Below are 25497 nucleotides of genomic sequence, written 5' to 3' on the forward strand. Positions count from 1 at the left end.
TATAAAGTTTTTTTCCCCCCCCTTTAACACATTGCTGCATGTGTAATAGCTTCAAACGTTTTTCACATCCACATTTGGTTAGAAACGTGAACTGCACTTTACAAGTGAGTTCAACAATCCTACATTGAATGTAATTACACATTCACAATCTGTGTAAAATAATTGATAGAAACAAAAGTAATAAACTTAAATTCATATGTAGAGCATTTCATCACATGATAAATTCATCTAATGTGCATTCACAATGTAGGGAAATAAAGCAGTTATTTTGCAAGTTCTAAGATAGCTAGTGAGGGTACAATGTTTTTTTCCACATGTGGCATTGGCCAAGGAACCTCAACTCTACCATTGGATAGACATGTGGACATTTAATACGCACTTGAACAGATAGATTTCAGTCTCAGCTTAACGTCTTCATTTGAAGGACATTGCCTTCAATAACTCAGTGTAACAGGTGTTAGCCTACATTATGTGCTCAAGTCCTGGAGGGGGGGATGCTTGAACCCATAACCTTCTACCTTAGAGATAAGAGTGCTACCAACTGAGACAAGCTGACACTTAACACAGAAGAAGCTGTTGTTGCAATGTCACAGTAACAACAATAATCAGTGTCAGTCTGTGGTAGTGAATGGAGCCAAGGCCAATAAATCATAAGAAGAGTTTGAGAGGACAGAGTTGGACAGAGAAGAAGACTAACAATAGAATTACTTCTATCGAAAATGTAATGGAGAAAAACATATAAGATGTGTCTGCAAGTCTTTTTCAAATGCCCCAATAACACGCTGGAGTCACTTTATTCGAAGATTGTACCTCATTATCATTTGGCACAAATAGAACCATTTCTAAGAATGAGTACATGGGTTCAACAAGGTTGAAATACTGTGTGGAAACAGTAAACAAAAATCTTAGAGGAGCCAAAAGAAAGCTACGCAAAGCACCAGGACAGAGATCAGTTTTGCTCAGACCCGGCCCCATATTTTAAGTTGAGTCCTTTACTACAAAGAAGGCTACAAAGAACAAAGAAAACAGAACAGCACAGGATCAGGACTTTCAGCCAACCAAACCTGCACCTACAGCAATTAAAACTCTTTTGCTTCCACATGGGCCATATCACTCTATTATCTGTCTATTCATATATCTGTAAAGATGCCTCTTAAATGCTATTTTTGTATCTGTTTCTACCACCTCCTCTGGCAACACGTTGGGTATACTTACCACTTCTGTGTAAAAAACTTGTCTCTCACATCTCCTTTAAACTTTCCTCCTTTTACCTTAAACCTATGTCCCCTAGTAATTGATATTTCTACCCAAGAAGTATGACTCTGACTATCCATTCTCTCATAACTCTGTAAACTTCTGTCAGGTTTCCCCTCAGCCTCTAACAAGTGAAAAGGAACCAAGTTTGTTCAATCTCTCCTCATAGCCAATACCCCCAGAACATACATATCATAGTAAACCTTTTCTGTACTGTCTCCAAAGCCTTCACATTCTTCTGGTAGTGTGGCGAGTAGAGTTGTATGGAATATTCAAAATGTGGCTTAACTAAATTCTATATAACTGGAACATGACTTGCCAATTTTATATTCCATGCCACACCCGAAGAAGGCAAACATGCCTTATACTTTTGTGATCACCATATCCACTTATGTTGCCACTTTCATGGAACTGTGGACCTGAATGCCTATATCACTTTATATGTTAATACTTCTAAGGGTTCTGCCATTTACTATACACCTCCCTCCTGTAGTAGATCTTCCAAAGTGCAAAGCCTTGCATTTTTCTATCTGCCATATCTCCAAACCTCCTTCTTATCTACATTTCACTGTATCCTCTGGCAATCCTCCTCACTATCCATTGCGCCCCCAATCTCTGTGTCATCCATAAATTTATTAATCAGACTACCTACATTCTCCTCCAAATTGTTTGTATATCCTACACACAATAGAAGTCCCAACACTGGTCTTTGCAGAACACCGCTAGAACTGATCTCAAGTCAGAAAAGCACCTTTCACCACCATTGTCTGTCTTCCATGACTAAGCCAGTTTTGTAGCCATCTTACCACCTCACTGTGGATCCCATGTGACTTAGCCTTCTATATCAGCCTGCCATGAGGGACCTGTCAAAGGCCTTGCTAAAGTCCATGCAGACAACATCCAAGGCCCTGCCCTCATCAATCATCTTTGAACCTCTACACCTTGGACAGTTCCCAATGGAGTTCAAGGATCTTACCCAACATATTCCAACTTGTATTATCAGCTCCCAGTTGTGCTGTGTTCTTCAGAACAGCACCATACTTACAGAAGCAAAAGTGATTGATCCTGAAGATACTTTCAATCTCTTATTTCTCACTAAATATAGTTCACTGATGCGTGCAGTGATTTAAAATTCTTCGTTCATCAGAACCTGAGAGATGTCCCATATTTCCCAAGATGCGACCTAGGACCTTACAACACAAACCGAGAGAACAGATTGCTTAAAATTAATGTTTGTTCTCAACCTGCCAACTGTATTTTGTTCTCAAAGTATACCCTGTGTGCAATGAAAACAGATTCTAGCTGGAAATTCTGACCATTTGTTGATTAATTAGGTTTTCCTATCAGACAACATATTTTCACCATGACGCAGGTTTGAAAATTACACTGTACAAAAAACAATCAGCATAAACACTGTGAAACAGCAGTAGCTTAACGTACCTTAACTCAGCATGGTTCAGTGTTTGAATGTAAATAGTCAATTTTTTTCACAGCTTGTAATGTATTAATTGGTTTGGTTTCTCAAAAATGTTGTTACATATTCACTAAACACTGCATTCTAAAAACAAATTTAAAATGAAACAAAACTATGGGAAGAACTGAGACATGAAAATATATTTTAAGAAGTCAGAGCTAAGACCGAGAGGACAAGCTGCTTTCCTTGATCGCTGTTAAGTGACCTCAGTGAAACAGTCTCGGACTGTTTAAATCTTACTCTCGTTATACGCCTGTGTTTATAAGGAAAACTATACTGCACAGCACGAATTTGGTTCACTCACTTGGAAAGGACAGAACGACAGACTAGTGAACCAGTCATGCTGGTACAGTAGAAAGTTAGTTATCATAGTATTTTTCTGTTTGTCAGGAGAAGGATAACAGTGCAATTAATGGACTATTACATCCACTTTCAATGCAAACCAAAGTACTGCTTGGTTAATTGTAGTTTCTGACTGGACAAATGAGTGCTAAATTGGCCTGGCTGGTCTGTTTTTCCTCTGACTGCTATGGTTAATGATACTACAAATAAAATGTTAAGATTCCTTAAAGATCAAAAGTAAAGGAAATGTATGATCTTGACATACAGAGGGACAGGAGCAGTTCAAGCACTTTAAAAATTTCACTGGAAAAGTCTTGTATTGTTTTGCAGGTATGGCCAAGGGGTTCTTAACCCACTGAGTTGTCCTATTAGCCTGATAACAAATGTCAAACCAAAGTGTGAAAATATTCCCATTTCCTCAACAGATGGAGACTTCCTATTCTATTTTTCTCATCCACTGGTTCGCATTAAGCACTTGACTCCATATTAAACTTGACTAGTTTGGATAGGTAAGAATTACAGATGATCTTAACTGTCAATGGGAAGCTTCCAGGTTTCCAGTTATAAAGTAAGTCTTACCACTGAACTAAACATCTTGTCATCACCACACAATCACATTTTATGAACAATCACATGGAGGATTGGTACTTTGACAACCCAACCAAACTAACCAATTCTAATAAATACTCTTGTCGATATTATGTTTCCTCCATTTCTAGAGATAAATGTTGTTGTGATATTGACAGTGATTGTTAAACCTGAGATCATTCATGGACTGAAATACTTTTTAATAAAGAGCAAATACTGACTTTACATGGCCACAGTAATCACCATATCACAGATTGAGGCAAGTCCATGAGTCCAAGTGGACTAAATGAAAGTTCTTGCCTGAAATTATCATTTCATCCAAAGACTTGAAAAGCAACTGCAATTATTAAGAGACTTGCATCTCCTGTTTGATTAACAATTGTATGATAACGTCATTCATTCAGAGGTGCAATTCTCACACTAAAATTAGCCAGTTTAGAAAGACAATAGTGCTAGACGTGGGAAAATACAAACTAAAGATATTCCAGTAAGCTGTATCAATTGTGCAGAGGGAAAGAATGATGAACTCATGACATTAGAACTTGAAGAACCTCTCTCTCTCTATAATATATACTCAATTTCTCCATATCATCTCAGTAGACAACACCCAATGGAAAAGTAAATTAGGGAAAAAGGAACTTTACTACGAACTCAAAAATATGAATGGATTTCACTGTCAAGGTTACCAATCAACAGTTAAGTAAATAAGGTTACAATTCTAAAACCACATGGACTCCTGGAATTTTTAAATTATGGAACCATTATTCTTCTAGTCTCTACTCAAAATTCTCCTTTTTAAACACACAAAGAACTGTAGATGCCAGAGACCTGAAACAAAAACAGAAATTGTTGAAGAAACACAGCAGGTCTGGCATCATCTGTGGGAAGAAAGCAGAGTTAACGTTTTGATTCCAATGATTCGTCATGTACTTGGTGAGTAAACAGACTTAAAATGTTAACTCTCTTTTTTAAAATTATTACCTCTGTTTGTATATTTGATGCCACAATTTTTAACTTTTTTTTCTTGGGGTTAGCAGGTAATAAAACTTCTTCTTTTTGATTCAGAGAAATCTTGTACTTGGCTCAATCACTATGATCTATTTAGCTACACTTTTCAAAGTGAATTATGATTGCTGTGTATGAAAAAGAATTAAAAATATTTGTTTCACCTGGCTGAGGTGAGGCCTAAACATTAAAAAAAAAGTTCTTTGAAAGAGAGAATATTCTAGCTCTTATCTATTATCGATGTATGAGTAAATTGTGCTATAAGACTAAACTGTGCTTTACTACAAGTGTACAAATAAAGAACAAAAGTACAAATAAAGAACAAAAATATATTAGATAATTATTCTTAAACAAACATCACAAGGTGAGGACTTATGTTACTAGCTGCTATATTCGTATAGTCTAATTAAAAGAAAATATTTTTACAGACCTCCTCTCCTTATTCAACTGATTTTTCTAGAACTTTCTTCTTTGGCGTTAAATCTTTATCTATTTCTTTATACTCAGATATGCACATGTCGAAGAAAATTCGTACAGCTTAATGACTCAGAACGCATTACAAACTACTGTAAACGAGCAGCACAAACAGACAACAAAAATCAGACACAATTTTTCACTTGTTACACCATCTAATAAAATAACACAACCATCAGAAGCTATGGGGCATACTGGAACTGCATCTCCTTGACTGGTGCATTGTTTTCATTTTATTAATTTTTTTTGTACACTACCTTAACAGATTGGGATCTACCTAAAGTACCAAGTTGATCTTTCCTGGCCCTGTTTATGAATTTTGGATAAATGGGTTAATGACTGCTTTGAAAGAACACCCAAGGGAATTTCATGTAACCGTATTAACCAATGCACAACCGGAGGAAATTAAATCCCTTTGTGCTTTAGCAGTTTGAATGAGATGAAAGGAAATAGTGATTAGAAAAGTAATTTCTTTTAATAACAGTGGAGCTCCTGAGACTTGCTTGGTAATACAGCAATCAAGGCATGAAGGACAGAAATGACTTCAGCCATCTAAGTTTAAATTTGAATTTAAAACTCTTGGACTTTTATGAAATTGAGACTAGATTTCAGATCACTTTTGGGCAGTTGTATAGTGGCTGCTCTTTGTTTTGTTGTGAGTGTTACTGCATTAACTATCTGATGTTCTTGACAGTTTACACAATAAAACGTCTTGAGATTAGGACTGCTGTGTGATTAAAACCTATGTGATGTGTGCTGAACTTGAAAAAAAAGTGCGATATCTCCTTTCCCAAAAGTTTGAAAATTATTCTTGTTCTTTGGGTCATTGGACACCAAGAACAGGCCTGTATTAGGATGTAGGTGCATGTATGCAGCCTATTTTCCATTTGGTTTGTAACATAAGTACTGTTAGTACTGTTAGTTATGGCTGTTCTGAAACCACGTTTAAGCATTGCAGAGAAAGAAGCGGACCGAAATTATATGGGACAAGAAAACCAATTGCAATGTGGCCATTACTGTTGGAATTGAGAGTGTTGGCTCCATTCTGAGGCTGAAGTTTATGGGTTCAAGCACGCTCCACAAGTTATGCACATTTCCTAGGTTTTTCAGTGCAATACCATCTGAAATCCTGTATTTCAGTGCAACATTAAACTGACGCCCTGCATATCCACTTAAGCTGATGTAAAAAATATTAAAGCATTGTTTGTGCAAGAATGGGAGAGTTGGCCTGGCTGACATTCATTTCTCTATCAATGCCAGTGAATGTATATGACTCCACCATTAATTTCATGTATGTATTTGTGTAAATTGGGTGTTGTATTTTTCTGCATGATGCCAGTAACTGTATTTCAGAAACCCTTCATTGACAAGGAAGTGAGAGGATGTATATATTAATGCAGGTCCTTTCAAGTAGTCTGCTCCTCACATTGCATCTAACAAAGATATTCCTGTTGTTCCACAGTAAACAAAATATTTCAGTAAGTGTTGCTGTTCCTGACAGAAACCATCAAGGCCACAAGGTCTAACTGAAACAATTAGTGATTGGTTCTCTTGAAATTAACAAATTGGGTGAACATTTGTGGAGGTATGGACAGGGTGTATAGCAAGAAACTTTTTCCCAGAATGGGGTCTCAATTACTGTGGGTTAGTGGGTTATAAGTTCAAGGTGAGAGGGTAAGTATTTAAGGGAAATATGCATGAAAAGTTATTTATGCAGAGGAGGGTGGGTGCCTGAAACGTGTTGCCAGCAGAGGTGGTAGAGGCCGGCGCAATATCTTCCTTTAAGATGTATCTAGACAGATACATGAATGGGCAGGGAGCAGAGGGATACAGATCCTTAGATAACAGGTGACAGGTTTAGATAGAGGATCTGGATCAGCACAGGCTTGGAGGGCCGAAGGGCCTGTTCCTTTGCTGTAATTTTCTTTGTTCTTTGTTCTAACTCTAAAGTTGAAGGAAACTATTGTGAAATCATTTGGCTTTTATTTGTCTTTTGTTAAGGTTTGTTTTTTTTCCCTCTATACCAAAATCTGGAATGTGACTAGACACATGTTTTCTACACACTGGCAAGAGCAAGTCATTTTATTCTGACAAGTAACTTGTTAGCTGTTGAGAACTTTCGAGCTTCACTGTCCCTAAGAATGTTTATTGTGGATGTTTGGGCAGCAAATCTTGCCCTAAATGTAACATGTTCTTATTTTTAAATATGCATTCTTAGATTGACAATCAGGAATCATATCTATTTACACTTGAACTATATTCAAAGATAGCCCTGAGCTTTCAGGAAAGCTCGTGGAACTTATCCTTACCCACCATTGCAGAAAATAACCCAGACGTTTAGATTGTTGCAATCCCCTTACAGCTTTTGCAGCTTCTTGAAGTTAATGAGGTTACATTTTCTTCCAACCATTGAAATAAATGTACAACTGAGACTTATTCTGTTTATCATCTATTCATGAGAAAGAGCATACTTTTCCATAGTTTGTTAAGATGGATAGGTTAGTGACATAATTTTGTTCAAGACATGTTAGTTCTTGTAATGTAGGTAATGTTGGCATTTTGCCTATCCCCTCTTGCAGTGGGAGGATATTAGTGTCATTATTCTTCAAATTATTGTTTTACAACTGAGCTGTTACTTAAAATTACTTGAAAGAGTTAACCATTGAGTATGGAGTTGGAGCAATTATAGGTGATTGGTGGCAGTTACCATTCCCTGAAGGACATTGGTGAACTCGGTCGGTTTTTACATCCATTTAGTAGATTTCTGGTGCACTGCATAAATTACCAGAATAAATATATTAATTTTATATATTGCCACGGTGAAATTCAAAGATATGACTTTAGGTCCAAAAGCATAATGACTACACTACTATGTTCAACTAATTGATTAGCAATTACATCATCACATCACTAATCAAGTTTGCCAATAACTTGTTTTATTAACTTTGATTAAAAGTTGATTAGAAAATTAAATTCCTCTTCCAATTTAACAAAGTTAGATGAAATTTTCCCCACAGTGAGTGAGTTAATAAAAGACCACAGTCTCAGAAGCCACACTTTACAAAGCTGCAGATTACTGTGATTCCATTAATGAGATATTATTACGGAGGAAAACTGACGTTCTTCAATTTTCCACAGAAGGAGGAACTTAGTACTCCTTAAGGATTCTCACAAAAACACGGTGCAGCAGTTTATGGTATGTTCCGTCTGCAAACGTGGAATCTTCCCATAGTGAAAAGTTCGGTTTTGGTACTCAGTTTGTAGACAGTGCGAATCCAGATATTAGCCTGTGTCTGGAGTTCTTGACCCACTCCAAAAGAAAAGAAAATACAAATGTAATAATGATACCCCTTTAAATCATAGTGAAGGTTTGGCTTATGCCACTTATTGGACTTACCATACAACTAAAATGATAGGAATATCGACAAAGCAGCATGCAGTGATTTTTCTCCTTGCTGGATAAGTTAGTTGCAGTCAATAAATTCACTCATCCTTTGTTAAAATTTATTTCAAAAATATGGATTAAAAAGAGGAAAGAAAGTGTTGGTTTGAGGTGCGGCAGATTGACTGAGGCACTGGAAGGTCTGCTTTGCCTCTATGAGCACTGTAGCTGTCTTGGCATGCTGTCGAGAAGCTGGCTGCGCTCAGCTGGTGGCGATATTCTTGGCTGTAAAAGCAGTGTTTGCCCTCTGCCACTCACGGGGAGCAATTCTGTTGAACTGTCTCATCCTGACATTTTCATCATCAATCTCTTCATTAGCAGCCTGGCTGCAGACAGAGAGCTCAAGCAGGCAGCAGCCCTTTGTCACATCTCAAGGAAGCACCAGGCTTAGGAACCTTGTTCTTTCTCTTCATGTCTGAGGTGGCTCTTGCGTGGGGGAGATGGGAAAAGATAGAACGATATTGTGGCAAAAAGCTCTGGCACTGTAAAAATTACAGCACCTATCAAAATAAACAATTACTGTCCCTTCTGCAAACCTATGTCGGACAAAAGTCCGAAATTTCTTCTCTTTACTTTTTCCCTTTTAGGGCCACACAGATTTGCAGTTAGCACATGTTATGTAATGCAAATCAGTCTTAGACTTAAGTGGCAGTATTTCACTTGCGGCAAATGAACTTTGCCAGAAATAAATGTGTCATGAGAATAATGCAATGGTCAGGTTTTCTCAAAGTTTACTTAAAGTAAACTTGGAGACAATCAGATCAATGTACATTCCCGTAAACCATTCGTTTTGGCAAACTCTGTTCCATGTAAGTGAACTGCTACCACTTATGTTAATGTTTGTGAAGACAGCAACCAGATCTGACTTTTTCAGAGCATTTCTAATGCTCAAGGAGATTCTATGTTAATATTCATTTGGGATTCTCTTACCTAGAGAGTTTAGGAATTGAATATATTTATGGCTAAATTGGGCAGAACTTTTGAGTTAAGGGATGTAGAGGGCAGGCAGGAACGGGGACTTTTGAATGATGGAGCAGACTCAAAATGGCAAATGGCCTATATTTCTCATAGTCATAGAGTCATAGAGATGTACAGCATGGAAACAGACCCTTTGGTCCAACTCGTCCAAGCTGACCAGATATCCCAACCTAATCTAGTCCCATTTGCCAGCATTTGGTCCATAATCCCTCTAAACCCTTCCTATTCATATACCCATCCAAATGCCTTTTAAATAATGCAATTGTACGAGCCTCCACCACTTCTTCTGGCAGCTCATTCCATACATGTACCACCCTCTGCATGAAGAAGTTGCCGCTTAGGTCCCTTTTATATCTATGCCATCTAGTTCCCCCAGCCCATGGAAAAGACTTTGTCTATTTTTAACCCCTCAGCCTTCGACACGCAAGTGAAAACAGTCCCAGCCTATTAAACCTCTCCCTATAGCTCAAATCCTCCAACCTTGGCAACATCCTGATAAATCTTTTCTGAACCCTTTCAAGTTTCACAACATCCTTCCAAAAGGAAGGCGACCAGAAGTGCACACAATATCCCAAAAGTGGCTTAAGCAATGTCCTGTAAAGTCACAACATGACCTCACAACTCCTGTACTTAATGCTCTGACCAATAAAGGAAAGCATTCCAAACACCTTCTTCACTATCCTATCTACCTGCGACTCCACTTTCAAGAATTATGAACCTGCGCTCCAAGGTCTCTTTGTTCAGCAGCACTCCCTAGGACCTCACCATTAATTGTAGAAGTGCTGCTCAGATTTGCTTTCCCAAAATGCAGCATCTCGCATTTATCTAAATTAAACACCATCTGCCATTCTCAACCCATTGGCCCATCTGATCAAGATCCCGCTGTAATCTGAGGTAACCTTCTTTGCTGTCCACTACACCTCCAATTTTGGTGTCATCTGCAAACTTATTAACTATACCTCTTGTGCTCAACACTTATATTTTAAGTGTTTATATTCTTTAATTACTTTAAAAGGCATGGACAGACTCCCAGGCCTTGCTTTTCTTTTAACTGCAGTTGTGACCACTGTCCCCATGACTTGTCCTACCTGCCTATCTTCTTTTCCACCTATCCACTCCACCCTCCCCCCGCCCCCGACCTATCACCTTCACCCCCTCCCCCACTCACCTATTGTCCTCTATGCTACTTTCTCCCCACCCCCACCCCCACCCTCCTCTAGCTTATCTCTCCATGCTTCAGGCTCTCTGCCTTTATTCCTAATGAAGGGCTTTTGCCCGAAACGTCGATTTTACTGCTCCTCGGATGCTGCCTGAACTGATGTTTTAATAACCCATCTAGTTCACTGACGTCCAGGAAGAATTGGAATTTGCTATTGTTACTTTTTCTGGCCTAAATGTGATGCCAGATTCTCGGCAACGTAGCTGACTCTCAACTGGTCCTCTGAAGTGGCCCAGCAAGCTATTCAGTCATATCAAATCATTACAGAGACTAAATAAAGGAATGAAACTGGACAAACCACCATAGGTGCCAGAAAAAAACACCACAAACTCAGCCCTGCTGTTTCTTATCCACATCTGAACTGAGTTTTTTTTTGAAGAAATTAACAAAGGGGATTGATGAGGGCAGAACGATGGACGTGATCTATGTGGACTTCAGTAAGGCATTCGACAAGGTTCCCCATGGGAGACTGGTTAGCAAGGTTAGATCTCATGGAATACAGGGAGAACTAGCCATTTGGATACAGAACTGGCTCAAAAGTAGAATACAGAGGATGGAGGCCTATGACCAGTGGAGTGCTACAAGAATTGGTGCTGGGTCCACTACTTTTCATCATTTATATAAATGATTTGGATGTGAGCATAAGAGGTATAGTTAGTAAGTTTGCAAATGACACCAAAATTAGAGTTGTATTGGGTAGCAAAGAAGGTTATCTCAGATTACAACAGGATCTTGATCAGATGGGCCAATGGGCTGAGAGTGGCAGATGGTGTTTAATTTAGGTAAATGTGAGGTGCTGTATTTTGGGAAAGCAAATCTTAGCAAGACTTATACACTTAATGGTGAGGTCCTTGGGAGTGTTGCTGAACAAAGAGACCTTGGAGTGCAGATTCATAGTTCCTTGAAAGTGGAGTCGCAGGTAGATAGGATAGTGAAGAAGGCGTTTATTATGCTTTCCTTTATTGGTCAGAGTATTGAGTACAGGAGTTGTGAGGTCATGTTGTGGCTGTACAGGACATTGGTTAGGCCACTGTTGGAATATTGCATGCAATTGTAGTCTCCTTCCAATCGGAAAGATGTTGTGAAACCTGAAAGGGTTCAGAAAAGATTTACAAGGATGTTGCCAGGGTTGGAGAATTTGAGCTATAGGGAGAGGTTGAATAGGCTAGGGCTGTTTTCCCTGGAGCTTCGGAGGCTGAAGGGTGACCTTATAGAGGTTTACAAATTCATGAGGGGCATGTATAGGATAAATAGACAAAGTCTTTTCCCTGGGGTGGGGGAGTCCAGAACTAGAGGGCATAGGTTTAGGGTGTGAAGGGAAAGATATAAAAGAGACCTAATGGGCAACATTTTCACACAGAGGGAGGTACATGTATGGAATGAGCTGCCAGAGGAAGTGGTGGAGGCTAGTACAATTGCAACATTAAAAAGGCATTTGGATGGGTATATGAATAAGAGGATTTTGGAGGGATATGGGCCAAGTACTGGCAGGTGGGACTAGATTGGGTTGGGATATCTTGTCGGCATGGACAGGTTGGACCAAAGAATCTGTTCCGTGCTGTATATCTCTGTGACTCTATGCGGGGGCTTGTGCAAAAATTAGGTGAGCTGGTCCACTGTAGTCAAATTACAGTCTGGCATTCTCATACCTATGGAATTATACCTAACAACAGCCAAGGCACCACTATTCCTGGGTCTGTCTTGAGGTGGTGGCACAGAGAATGAAGAATTTGCCCTGGGAGTCTTCAATATTGATGCCAGACTGCATGATATCTCAGGTCAAAACTAAGAAACCTCCTTTTGGTTACCATCTACTACTCCCCACACCTAGCCATCAGCTGATGAATAATCTATGCTTATCTGTGTTGAACACCCTTCGAGCAAGCATTTGAGATGTGAAGGGCATAGAATATGTACTCTGGGTGGGTATCTATCAGCAGCAGGAATGGCTCAGCAGCAGCAATACTGACTGAGCGGTTTAAGTCCCAAAGGACATAGGAGCTAGACTAAGTCTGCAGTAAGTGGTGTGGGAGCCAGCAGGAAAGGCATACCTGCTTGACCTTGTTCAAATCAATCTAACTTTCGAAGGTAAGAGTAATGATGACAGCGTCAGTCGGACTGCTCATTGCACAGTTGTTGTGGAGATGAAGATCCAACTTCACATTGTCACCACCGCTGGAGTGGTGCACCAGAAATCAAATCCCACTATTCCCAGATTTGTACCAAATAAAGTTTTTGTATAAGTACACAGTTTCCCAATTTACCTGACTTCCAGTCCAATATTGATAGGAAGCAAAGATCTGGTTTCCATATCAAACATAATTATTTATTAGAAGTAAGTAGGCTATAGCTGCAGGTGAACAGGTGGAAACCATTGCCATATAGCACTATTAACTAAAACTCTAATCCCCTGATAAAGTTGTCCTTAAACACACACACACACATGAAATAGATTAATTGCAAAGGTAGACAAACTGGAAAGTCAGTTCAGTGGTCCTTGTTTCAAAGTTTCAATGTTTAGATAGTCCTTCATCAGCTAGTCAGATCCCTTGTTGTTTAGATGTCTTTCTTTGATACTTCCACTGGTTTGGATGAAGTACACAGTCACCAATTAATTTCAAAAGTCACAGTTTACAGCAATTACTGCAGGACAAATAGCTGGTTTTAGGGTTTGAACTGAGTTTTTGGACAGAACAGATAGCTTCTGGGCAGGGATCTGATCTGCACATTTCTTTTCCATCGCTCTCCATCTCTCTCTCTCTATTTCTGTAACTTGCTTTCAGCTCTAAGATGCTCAGTTATCTCAGAACCAATTGTACAGTTGTCGGCGAGCAAAAGGTCTAGAGTGCAGTGCTGGAAAAACACAGCAGGTTAGACAGCATCCAAGGAGCAGGAGAATTGACAGTTTGAGAAATAAGCTCTTCATCAGGAATGAGGCTTGTGGGCACAAGCCTCATTCCTGATGAAGGGCTTATGCCCAAAATGTTGATTCTCCTGCTCATTGGATGCTGCCTAACCTGCTGTGCTTTTCCAGTACCACATTCTTTATTCTGATCTCCAACACCTGCAGTCCTCACTTTCTTACAGCTTATTCACACAGTTGTTTTCAATCCTTGCCATGAATATAACCTTACTTCCTTTCAAAACTGCAGTTTAAAAGTCTGATTTTTAAAACCGTTCTCTCTCATTTTAGACTCCACATTTCAAAAACACAAAAATGCAACACATATCCTTACAACATTGATGATACCCTCCATTGTATTGTGCAGCACTTCCACTGTGTTAAATGAGATAGAATTTGAACAGATCTAGCAGCTCAAAATTGAGGACCTATTTCACACTGTGCACAGTCAGCGGTATTAACTGTATTCAACCACAACTTGTAACTGTATGGGCCAGCGTAAGATACCGTCTGAGAATAATCTGCTCACTGGCACTCAATTTGGGTTCCACCAAGGATACTTGGCTCCTTACCTAATCACCATTTTTATTTTACATAGAGGTAAGGTGAGAGTGACTGCCCTTGATATCAAGGCAACATTGCATGAAGATCAAGAAGCCTCAGTACAATTGGAATCAATGGGAATTGTGGGAAAGCTCTGTTCTGGTTGGAGTCACACCTAATACAAAAGAAAATGGTTGAGCTTATTGGAGGTGTTCCTTAAGGTGGTGTCCTAAGCCCAATCATTTTCAGCTGCTCAATCATTGACCTTCCCTTTATTATTATGTCTGCATCTTCACATACTGAAGCAGTGATTTCCTTATGTGGCAAGACCTGAGTAACATCTAGGCTTGGCCAAATGGATGGTAAATAACATTCACATTCATATAAATGCCAGTCAATGACTATCTCCAATAAGAGAAAATCTAACCATTGCCTTTTGACAGTCAATGGTATTACCATTGCTGAATTCCCTACTATGAACATCCTGGATACCAGAAACTGGACTGACTATCCATAAAAAATATTGTGGCTACTAGAACAGGTCAGATTTAAGAATTCTGTGATGAATAACTCACCTTCTGTCTCCCCAGATCCTGTCCTCCATCTGTAAGGCACAAGTCAGGAGTGTGATGGAATACTCCCTACTTGCCTGGATGAGTGCAGCTCTAACAATACTCAAGAAGCTTTACACCATACAGAACATAACAGCCCACTTGATTGCCACCCCTTTTATGACTTTCAATATTCACTTCCGTTACCACTGATGCCAATGTGCACCATCTGGAAGGTGTGCTACAATAACTCGACCAAGACGATTCCAACAGCATCTTCCAAATGCTGGTCCACTACCATCTGCAAGGACTAGGGCAGCACATACATGGGAATAACTCCACCTAGAAGTTCCCATCCAAGGCACACGCCGTCCCATTTCACTGTTCCTTCACTGTCACTGGATCAAAGCCCTGGCACATCCTTCCTGATAGCACTGTGGCTGTCTCAGCACCCCAGGCACTGCAATGGCTCAAAGCCACATTAGCCTTCCTTTTGCCAGGGCAATTAGGGTTGAGCAATAAATGTTGACCTAATTGTGATGGCCACATCCCATGAAATGAATAAAGCACAAAACAAGGAGTTAGGAAAGGTCCTAAGTCCCAGGTGTTATTAATTCCTAATTGTTAATCCAATTGTAAATGTCTTATTGCATTGTGAAAACATAAACAGTTACACTTGAGGCTGAGTGAGTGCTCTTTCAGTCTGCATTCACTATTCTGTGGGCCATATCATGAAATAAAAATACTTGTCCAAGTTATCAAGATAACAAATTATACACATCCATATGAGTTCCTGGAGGGGATAGCACATTCTGTGGATAAAGGAGATTTAGTGGAGGTACTACATCGAGGTTTCTAAAAGGAATTTGATGAGGTGTCATATCAATTATTTTGTTTCAAAAATAAAACCTCATGGCTAAGAGGGTAACATCTTGGCATGGAAAGAAAAATTAGCTGGTTAATTAAGGAAGCAGGGAGTTGGTATATATGGGCCCTTTTCAGATTGGCAAGATGGTATGTCACAGAAATCAGTGCTGGGTCTATAACTGTTTATCATTTATATAAATTACTTGGATGAAGGCACGCAAGATGTGGGTTTCTCTCCACAGATGCAGCCAACTTTACTGATGACTTAAAGATAGATAGGTATGTAAATTTGTAGAGATGACATAAGGAGGCTACAAAAAGACATGAATAACTGAGCGAACAAAGACCTGGCAAATGGAGTGTAATGTGGGAAAATGTCAAGGTGCAGCAAGCAATTAAGAATGCTAATCAAATATTATCATTTATTGCATGGCAAATTGAACACAAAAGTAGGACAATTATGTTTTGGCTGTACATGACACTAGTAAAGCCATAACCTTAAGGAAGGATATAAATGCAGTGGAGGCGGTATTGGAAGCACTTCAGAAAATACCAGAACAATATTGGAACAAGAGGGATATCTAATGATGAAAAGCTTGACAGATTAGGCTTGCATCTGCTGGAATAAGAGGCAACTTGATTGAAGCATATAAGATCCTGAAGTATCTGACTGGGTAATTTGGGAGAGAGTGTTTCCTCTTACAGGAAAATCAAGAACTGTGGGTCACTAAAAGTCAATGGTCGTCTATTTAAAACCGAGATCCGGTAAAAGCTTTTCGTCCCTGAGGGTCCTAAGTCTTTGAAACACTCTCCCTAAAAAGCAGAGTCCTTGAATATTTCTAAAGCAGAGGTAGATGGATTATTGATAAACAAATGGTAAAGGTTTATCTGGGATAGGCAGGTTATAAGCCATGATCTTACTGATGACTCATCAGGCTGAATTGGAAGTGTATGGTAAAATAGGGCAAAGTCAGCATGATTTCATCAAGGGGAAGTCATGTCTGACAAATCTGCTGGAATTCTTTCAGAAAGTAATGAGCAGGTGAGACCAAGGAGAGCAAATGGATGTTACCTACCTGGACTTCAAGAAGGCCTTTGTCAAGGTGCCTCACAGGAGGCTGCTGAGTAAGATAAAGGGATCATGGTGTCAGAGACAAGGTGCTAGCATGGATAGAACATTTGCTGTCTAGCAGAAAGCAGAGAGTGAGGATGAAAGGGTCTTTCTCCGGATGGCAGCCAGTGACAAGTGGTGTTCTACAAGGCTCAGTGTAGGGACCACAACTTTTCACTTTATACATTAATTATTTAGACGAAGGAACTGAGGGCATTCTGGCTACGTTTGCAGATGATACAAAGATGGGTAGAGGGACAGGTAGTATTGAGGAGGCGGGGAAACTCCTTAAGGATTTGGAAGGTTAGGAGAATGGGCAAAGAAGTGGCAGGTGGAGTAAAACGTGGAAAGGTGTGAGGTCATGCACTTAGGTAGGATGAATAGAGGCGTGGGCTATTTTCTAAATGAGAACATTCAGAAGTCTAAAATGCAAAGAGACTTGGGAGTTCGAGTCGAGGATTCTCCCAAGGTAAACTTGAAGGTTAAGTCAGTAGTTAGGAAGGCAAATGCAATGATGGCATTTGTTTTGAGATGACTTAAATATAAAAGCAGGAATGCACCTCTAGGGCTGTATAAAGCTGTGGTCAGACCACATTTGGAATATTGTGCACAGTTTTGAGCCCTATATCTCAGGAACGATGCACTGACCCTGGAGGAGGGATCTAATTGAAACTGAGAGAATACTGAATGGCCTGACTGAATGAATGTTGGGAAGCTATTTCCATTGGTAGGAGAGACTAGGACCCAAGGGCACAGCCTTAGAGTAAAGGGAAGGACTTTTGGAACAGAATTGAGGAGAAACATCTTCAACCAGAAAGTGGTGAATCTATGGAATTCACTGCCACAGAAGGCTGTGGAGGCCAGGTCATTAAGTATATTTGAAATGGAGATCGGTAGGTTCTGAGTATCAAAGGGATCAATGGGTACCAGGAGAAAGCAGGAGAATGGGGTTGGGAAACTTATCAGCTATGATGGAATGGAGGAGCAACTTGATGGGTTGAATGGCCTAAGTTTTGCTCCTATGTCTTTTGGTCTTAATGGCCTACTCATGCTCCTTGTCATATCTTCATTTATTAGGATTCAACAACAAGATAATAGAGACATACAAGATAATCAGAGGGTTAGATAGGGTGGACAGGGACAGCCTTTTTCCAAGTATGGGGACGGCAAACACAAGGGGACACAACTTTAAAGTGAGGGAAGATAGGTATAAGACAGATGTCAGAGGTAGTTTCTTTATTTGGGAATGCGATAGGTGGAAGGAAGTTAAAGTGAGGGTGATAGGCCGGAGAGGGGGTGGGGGCGGAGAGGTTGGGAAGAAGATTGCAGGTCAAGAAGGTGGTGCTGAGTCTGAAGGTTGGGACTGAGAAAAGGTGGGCGGAGGGGAAATGAGGAAGCTGGAGAAATCTGCATTCATCCCTTGTGGTTGGAGGGTTCCTAGGCAGAAGATGAGGCACTCTTCCTCCAGGCGTCGTGTTGCCATGGTCTGGCGATGGAGGAGACCCAGGACCTGCATGTCCTTGGCGGAGTGGGAGGGGGAGTTAAAGTGTTCAGCCACGGGGCGGTTGGGTTGGTTGGTGCGGGTGTCCCAGAGGTGTTCTCTGAAACATTCCGTAAGTAGGCGGCCTGTCTCCCCAATGTAGAGGAGGCCACATTGGGTGCAGCGGATGCAGTAAATGATGTGTGTGGAGGTGCAGGTGAATTTGTGATGGATATGGAAGGATCCCTTGGGGCCTTGGAGGGAAGTGAGGGGGGAGGTGTGGGCGCAGGTTTTGCATTTCTTGCGGTTGCAGGGGAAGGTGCCGGGAGTGGAGGTTGGGTTGGTGGGGGCTGTGGACCTGACGAGGGACCCTCCAACCACAAGGGATGAATGCAGATTTCTCCAGCTTCCTCATTTCCCCTCCCCCCATCTTATCTCAGTCCCAACCCTCGGACTCAGCTCCACCTTCTTGACCTGCAATCTTCTTCCCGACCTCTCCGCCCCCACCCCCTCTCCAGCCTATCACCCTCACCTTAACCTCCTTCCACCTATCGCATTCCCAATGCCCCTCCCCCAAGTCCCTCCTCCCTGCCTTTTATTTTAGCCTGCTTGGCACACCTTCCTCATTCCTGAAGAAGGGCTTATGCCCAAAATGTCGATTCTCCTGCTCCTCAGATGCTGCCTGAAATGCTGCGCTTTTCCAGCAACACATTTTTCAGCTCTGATCTCCAGCTTTACACTCCAAGTTTAAGTGTATTTAAGTCCTCATTGGACAGGCAAATGCATGTACATGGAATAGTGTAGGTGGGATGGGCTTCAGATTAGTATGACAGGGCGGAGCAACATCGAGGGCCAAAGGGCCTGTACTGCGCTGTAATGTTCTGTGTTCTGTGTTCTAAGATCTATTAACCAGATTGCTTAATAAACACAAATATGGTTTTATTAACAAGACAAACCTACTCAATAAAGATACAACAATTGGTTAACATATGTAGTCTGTAATATAGAAGTATGAATAGCCATCCCTCTAAATATTTCCCACGTGCATATACACTTCAGGAAAAGAGAGAAAAAGCACATTTCTCTGCAGGGATTGGTTTACTGATATAAAAGACTTTGGTCTATGGGTTAATCCTTATTCCCTCTCATAATATTTACAAACATGAGTACTTGTTAAAGTTTCAAAACTTTACAGACATATAAAACTGTTAATATCTTAATAGTTCATTAAATTGCTGTGTAACCCGTGCAAACCAACAGACTTATTTAAGGATCTTGCATTTTTAAAATTTGCTCACAGGATGGGGGTGTCACTGCCCTAAGTCAACATTCCTTGTCTATTCCTAATTACCCACAAGGAGTGGTAGTGAACTTCTTTCTTGACTGCTGTAGCCCTTAAGGTTTAGGGATTCCTACGGTGCTGTTAGAGTGATAGTTTCCAGATTTGGACCTGGCAATAATGAAGGAACAGTGATATAATGCCAAGTCAGGAAGATTTGTAACTTGGAGGGGAGTTTACAGGTATTGGTGTTCCACTGCACCTGCAGTCCTGTCTTTCTTAGTGGTAGAGAATATAAGTTTGGGAGATTCTGTCAGAGGAGCTGCATTGAGGTCTGAATGTCTAGTTACTTAATCAGCTCACTAACAAAGGAACAAAAACATTGTGGATGTCAGAAAACTGAAATAAAAGCAGAAAATATAGTAAACACATAATTGGTCTGGCAACATTTGGAAGGTTGCCGACTTGAAATGTTTAGGAGAAAGTGAGGACTGCAGATGCTGGAGATCAGAGCTGAAAAATATGTTGCTCGAAAAGCGCAGCAGGTCAGGCAGCATCAAAAGAGCAGGAGAATCGACGTTTCGGGCATAAGCCCTTCTTTGATGCTGCCTGACCTGTGCTTTTCCAGCAACACATTTTTAAGACTTGAAATGTTTACTCTGTTTCTTACCACAGAGGCTGCCTAACCTGGAGAATGTTCCCAGCAATTTCTGTTTTTACTGACCATTCAGCTAATTGTTCAACATTGGAAAATAAATTCATCAGATAGAATGTGATTTTAAAATAGGTTACAAATTGGTTTCGCTTCGCAGTCTAATGTTTAGCAGTCACAATGTCATTCCTAAATGTCTAGTATGATGTCACTGATTTTCTTGCTCATTATCTCCTGTCTCCATGATCTGTAAAGTAGAGAATGATCACTACAGAGATCAAGTGTAAGAATCTGGCTTTCACATCAATAACAACCCGGAAACAACTTAGAACCGTGCATACATTTGGAAGTCCACCATTATTTTTATTATAAGACCATTAGAAGAAGAAGCAAAAATAGGCCATTCAGCCAACTGATACCACTCTGCTGTTCAATGAGATCATGGCTGTTCTGATAATGCTCAAATCTACTTTCCTGCCTTTTCCCTTTGATTCTCTATCCCTTTTTGATTAAAAGTCTGTGTGTCTCAGCCTTGGATATACTTAACAAACCAACCTTAATTGTCCTCTACAGTAAAGAATTCCACACTTTCATTACATTATGAGAGAAGAAATTTCTCCTCATCTTTATCTTAAATATGTGACCCTTTTTCTGAGATAATGCCTTCTTGTCTGAGACTATCTCACAAGCGGAAATAAACTTTCTTCATCTACCCTGTCAAGTCCTGAAGAATATTGTATGTTTTAATAAGTTTGAGATACTGTCCACCATCATCATTTTCATCATCCATGTCTTTATTAATGGAAGACTTGACCATTAGAACATACCCCTGGCTAATCTCCAGAAAACAACTTTTCAGGAATTATAGTACAACAAAATCGTAGAATGAGAAAAATCCATTGATAATATACCATGGGTAATAAAGTAGCCTGTTATGCTCTATGCCCAAAGTGTGTTCAATGTACCACATCATGGTCTCAACACAGCTATGCTGTCATCGACATAACCCAAAGGAGAAATTCTATATAATTGTCCTTTGATACCAAGCGTTTGTCAAGCAGACATTGATCCTGCATTCTGTTTCAAGTCATAGAGTCACAGAGTCATACAGATCCTTCAGTCCAACTTGTCCAGACTGACCACATATCCTAAATTAGTCTTGTCTCATTTGAGCATTGATTACCAGCCACCTGTCTTCCAAAGCAAACCCTATCCTTCCCCCACTCACCCAGCATCAGTAGTAGAACTCATTGTTTATTTGATCAACGTGGATTACGCTTTTTGTCATCTTTAATACCAATGGCTTTGCAAATTCCAATGCTTGCATCAGTAGTATTGCACTTATGCTTATTAATTGGATCGTTTTCATGTTGAAAGAAAACATCATGATTACGACGATACGTTACAGAGAAGGGCTGTCAGTTTTAATCTTCCTCACTTGTGCACACACAATCTGTTCTCCTACTGCGCACTGGAAGATAAAAGGCAATAAAAAGTAAAACAGATAAATACAATGGAGTAGGACCATCACTCAGTGTAGTGCTGAACTAATAGGCTGTGTCCACATCAAGGTGAGATGATGAGTGAAACTGCAACACTGTCTACAGTGAGCTAATGAAAACTGGCAGCCAAGTCATCTTAAACTGCTTTTGGTTGTCTCTCAATGGTCAGTCAAAGGTTAACAATAGCTACCTGCTCGTACTCATAACTGGAGAAATGCACTTGACACTTGTGGGAGAAACTAGTTCCTGGGTAATATAAAGCATGGAATTGGTTCAGCCATTTTAACATCTGTTTTCTTCCTTTATAGGAAGAGTGGCTGATTGAAACTCAGAAATTACAACTGGATGAAATTCTGAAAAGCTGCAAGAGAAACCTGCTCATGAGACAAGAAAAGATGGAAGAGGAGAAGGATGAGGACAAGAAGCAAGCACTATCTTTGGAATTAACATTGGAGTAGACTAGAATAAAATTTGAAATGCAGGTTAGGTAAGATTAACTGGTTGAGAATGCTATGACAGAGTATATGGTGATTGAAGATCTCCCTCAGTAAATGTAGGCAAACATTGTATAGAAGATACATAGAATTGATTCACTGAATGCATGCAAAAACTGTTCATACAAACACATTAGATACTGACATAGCACATATGTACAAACTGTGTGCAAATATTGATGTACAGACACCATCAATACTGTCACAATTTAGTTACTATATCATATCAACTTTGTACATGTCACTTCTTTAAATAAGGTCAGGAGTGTGTTGCTGGAAAAGCACAGCAGGTCAGGCAGCATCCGAGGAGCAGAAAAGTCAACATTTCAGACTTAAGCCCTTCATCAGGAAGGGCTAATGATCTCCAGCATCTGCAGACCTCACTTTCTTCGACTTTGTAAAACAAGTTTAAAACACAAAATTGAGTCATTTTCATGCGAGAAAAAAGTATGTAAGAACTAACATGTACAGATCCTATTCACATGATTCCTTTGGACATTAATGTATATCTCAGCATTTTTCAAAAGACTATATTTTAGAGTTAATTATATTTTAATCATAATTCTGTAATTAAACAGAGACTCATTTATGAAATAAAATGGTACAGTATTTAACAAATGAGCAAGAAGATCATTGATCTATTGTTTGAATAAGGTAGCTCTCTGACGCAGTAATACTGTGGTCATAATTAAATCAACCAGCCCCCCTCACAGTCATATTGAACATTATGCCACTCTTATTTATGAAGTAATGTAATACTATCACAATTAGGTCAATCTTCTAAATAAATGAGCAAATGGATAAGAAGATGGAGTAGGTCACTCAGCCCCTTCAGCATGCACTGTCATCCAATGAGTTCATGACTGATCTTGTTCTTCAAATTCCCCTCTCCCCTGATAACTTATCATCCCTTTGATTTTCAAGAATCTCTCTACCTCTGCCTTAAATGTAAGACTCTGTTTTCACTGCCTTATGAGAAAGAGAATTTTAACTATTTTCAATACTCTGTGAGAAAAAAAATCTTCAAATTCCTGACTTAAATAAGCTCCCATTAACTTTAAACAGTGAGCCTAGTTATAGATTGTCCCATGAGAGGAAATATCCGAGAGTCATGTGTACAGAAACAGTCCCGTTGGTCCACCATCTCCACATCCACCTTGCAAAGGCTCCTTTATCCAATATGTTTCAATTAATTTGCCTCTTGCACTTCCGCAGATGCAAGCCTAGCCTATCCAACCTTTCTTCAGGGGAAAAGTCAGCCATTGTAGATATTAGTCTTGCAAACCTTCTCTGAACTACTTTCAATGCTTTTACATTCTTAAACTAAAAAAGCTAAGTCTTTACGTAATCCTTCCAATTTGGTCTCAAAAATACCTTGCATAACTGAAATATAGCATCTCCAGTTTTGTGTCCAATTCCTCTTAGAATAAGCAATAAAATTCTGATAGACTTTCCAATTACTTGCTGTACCTGCCCACTAACTTCTGCAATTCATGTACTAGAACATTTCAGAACTCTGCTATTTCTAGCTTTTAGACAAAATGCTTCTTTTTATTCTTCCTGCCATTCCATATTTTTCCACATTAAACTCAATTTTGCAGATCTTTCTCCACCTTTACAGCTTTTATCATCTTCAAACTTAGCAATCATACTGCAGGAAACTGAATCACTTTGCACATAAGTCGTTTACTAGAAAATCATGAAACTAGCCAGTGAGGATGCCTGCAGGAGAGATGTTGTATGATGAGACTGATGGATACTCTCCACCATAGTACAGACTGACATTGTCTGGTCCAAAGCTGATGTATAGTTTGTGACTATTTGAATGGTAACTGCAGTAGGAGGGTGTTAAGTGAATACGAATTGTCAAATAGACAATGGTACTGTGTCAAACATAGGCTTCACAGACCTATACAAAGTGGCTCAAGATGATGATCCAGATATGAAGACCTTGAATGTAATGTAGAGGTTTTACTATGGAATGGTTATCATCATGAGGTGACTAATTTAACTCTTCATTCCAACTGAGTTAATTTAAAACTAGAACTGGTCACCCCACACTTACCAGAAGTGATTTGCAGTGCTTGCAGACACAAAGCGGCACAGTGGCACAGTGGTTAGCACTGCTGCCTCACAGCACCAGAGATCTGTGTTCAATTCCCCCCTCAGGTGACTCTCTGTGGAGTTTGCACATTCTCCCTGTGTCTGCGTGGGTTTCCTCCGGGTGCTCCGGTTTCCTCCCACAATCCAAAAATAGGCAGGTTTGGTAAATTGGCCAAACTAAATTGCCCGTAGTGTTAGGGGAAGGGTCTGGGTCAGTGTGGACTTGTTGGGCCGAAGGGCCTGTTTCCACACTGTAAGTAATCTAATCTAATCTAATCTTAAAAATAAAGCCATTCACTGTGAAAAGTACAAAGATGTTTTGGACATCTTCCTGGTGAATAGCATCTCGAAGTGAATGATAGTGTGAGACCAATTCAGCATCTGCTGTGGGCGGCACGGTGGCACAGTGGTTAGCACTGCTGCCTCACAGCGCCAGAGACCCGGGTTCAATTCCCGACTCAGGCGACTGACTGTATGGAGTTTGCACATTCTCCCCGTGTCTGCGTGGGTTTCCTCCGGGTGCTCCGGTTTCCTCCCACACTCCAAAGATGTGCAGGTTAGGTGAATTGGCCATGCTAAATTTCCCGTAGTGTTAGGTAAAGGGGTAAATGTAAAGTATTGGGTGGGTTGCGCTTCGGCGGGTCGGTGTGGACTTGTTGGGCTGAAAGGCCTGTTTCCACACTGTAAGTAAAAAGGTAAAAATCAACCTTTTTATTCCTGATGAAGGACTTTTGCCCGAAACGTCGATTTTGCCTGTCCTCGGATGCTGCCTGAATTGCTGTGCTCTTCCAGCACCACTGATCCAGAATCCACACTGTAAGTAATCTAATCTAATCTAATCTTAAAAATAAAGCCATTCATTGTGAAAAGTACAAAGATGTTTTGGACATCTTCCTGGTGAATAGCATCTCGAAGTGAATGATAGTGTGAGACCAATTCAGCATCTGCTGTGAAGAATTGCAGCTGCTCTCAAGTCCAGCCTGAAAGTCAAAGTAGAAGACAGTAATTTTAAAAAATGACAATTCCAAAAGACTGTGTTGGCAGCAGGATGGCAGTGAAAAAGAATGGAAAGCTGAGGGTATCTATTGGTTCACGGGATTTCAATAGATCCTTGAAGAGGTCTCTTTTTCAATGGTTGGCATGCAGTAGTAAGGATGTATCGAAATCTTCCTTTTCCAGCTCTTCCATTTTGACTTTCAGGCGGGACATGAGAGCCATCATTGACTTAAAGAAAATG

At 40.1% G+C, this 25497-nt stretch overlaps 1 protein-coding gene across 2 annotated transcripts in view; it reads left to right on the forward strand.

Moving 5' to 3' along the window:
• Positions 1-25061, forward strand: part of LOC122553415 (protein phosphatase 1 regulatory subunit 37) — a 266984-nt gene extending 241923 nt beyond the window's left edge. For both annotated transcript variants that reach the window (XM_043697155.2, XM_087989666.1), the window contains one exon: positions 21972-25061. In XM_043697155.2, the coding sequence (XP_043553090.2) occupies positions 21972-22121 (150 nt within the window). In that variant the 3' untranslated portion in view covers positions 22122-25061. The remainder of the gene's footprint in view (positions 1-21971) is intronic.
• Positions 25062-25497: the final 436 nt, after the last annotated feature.

The sequence above is a fragment of the Chiloscyllium plagiosum genome, unplaced genomic scaffold, assembly GCF_037043375.1.
Source record: "Chiloscyllium plagiosum isolate Xiang-an unplaced genomic scaffold, Cpla_swu_hap1 HiC_scaffold_8, whole genome shotgun sequence".
NCBI lineage: Eukaryota > Metazoa > Chordata > Chondrichthyes > Orectolobiformes > Hemiscylliidae > Chiloscyllium > Chiloscyllium plagiosum.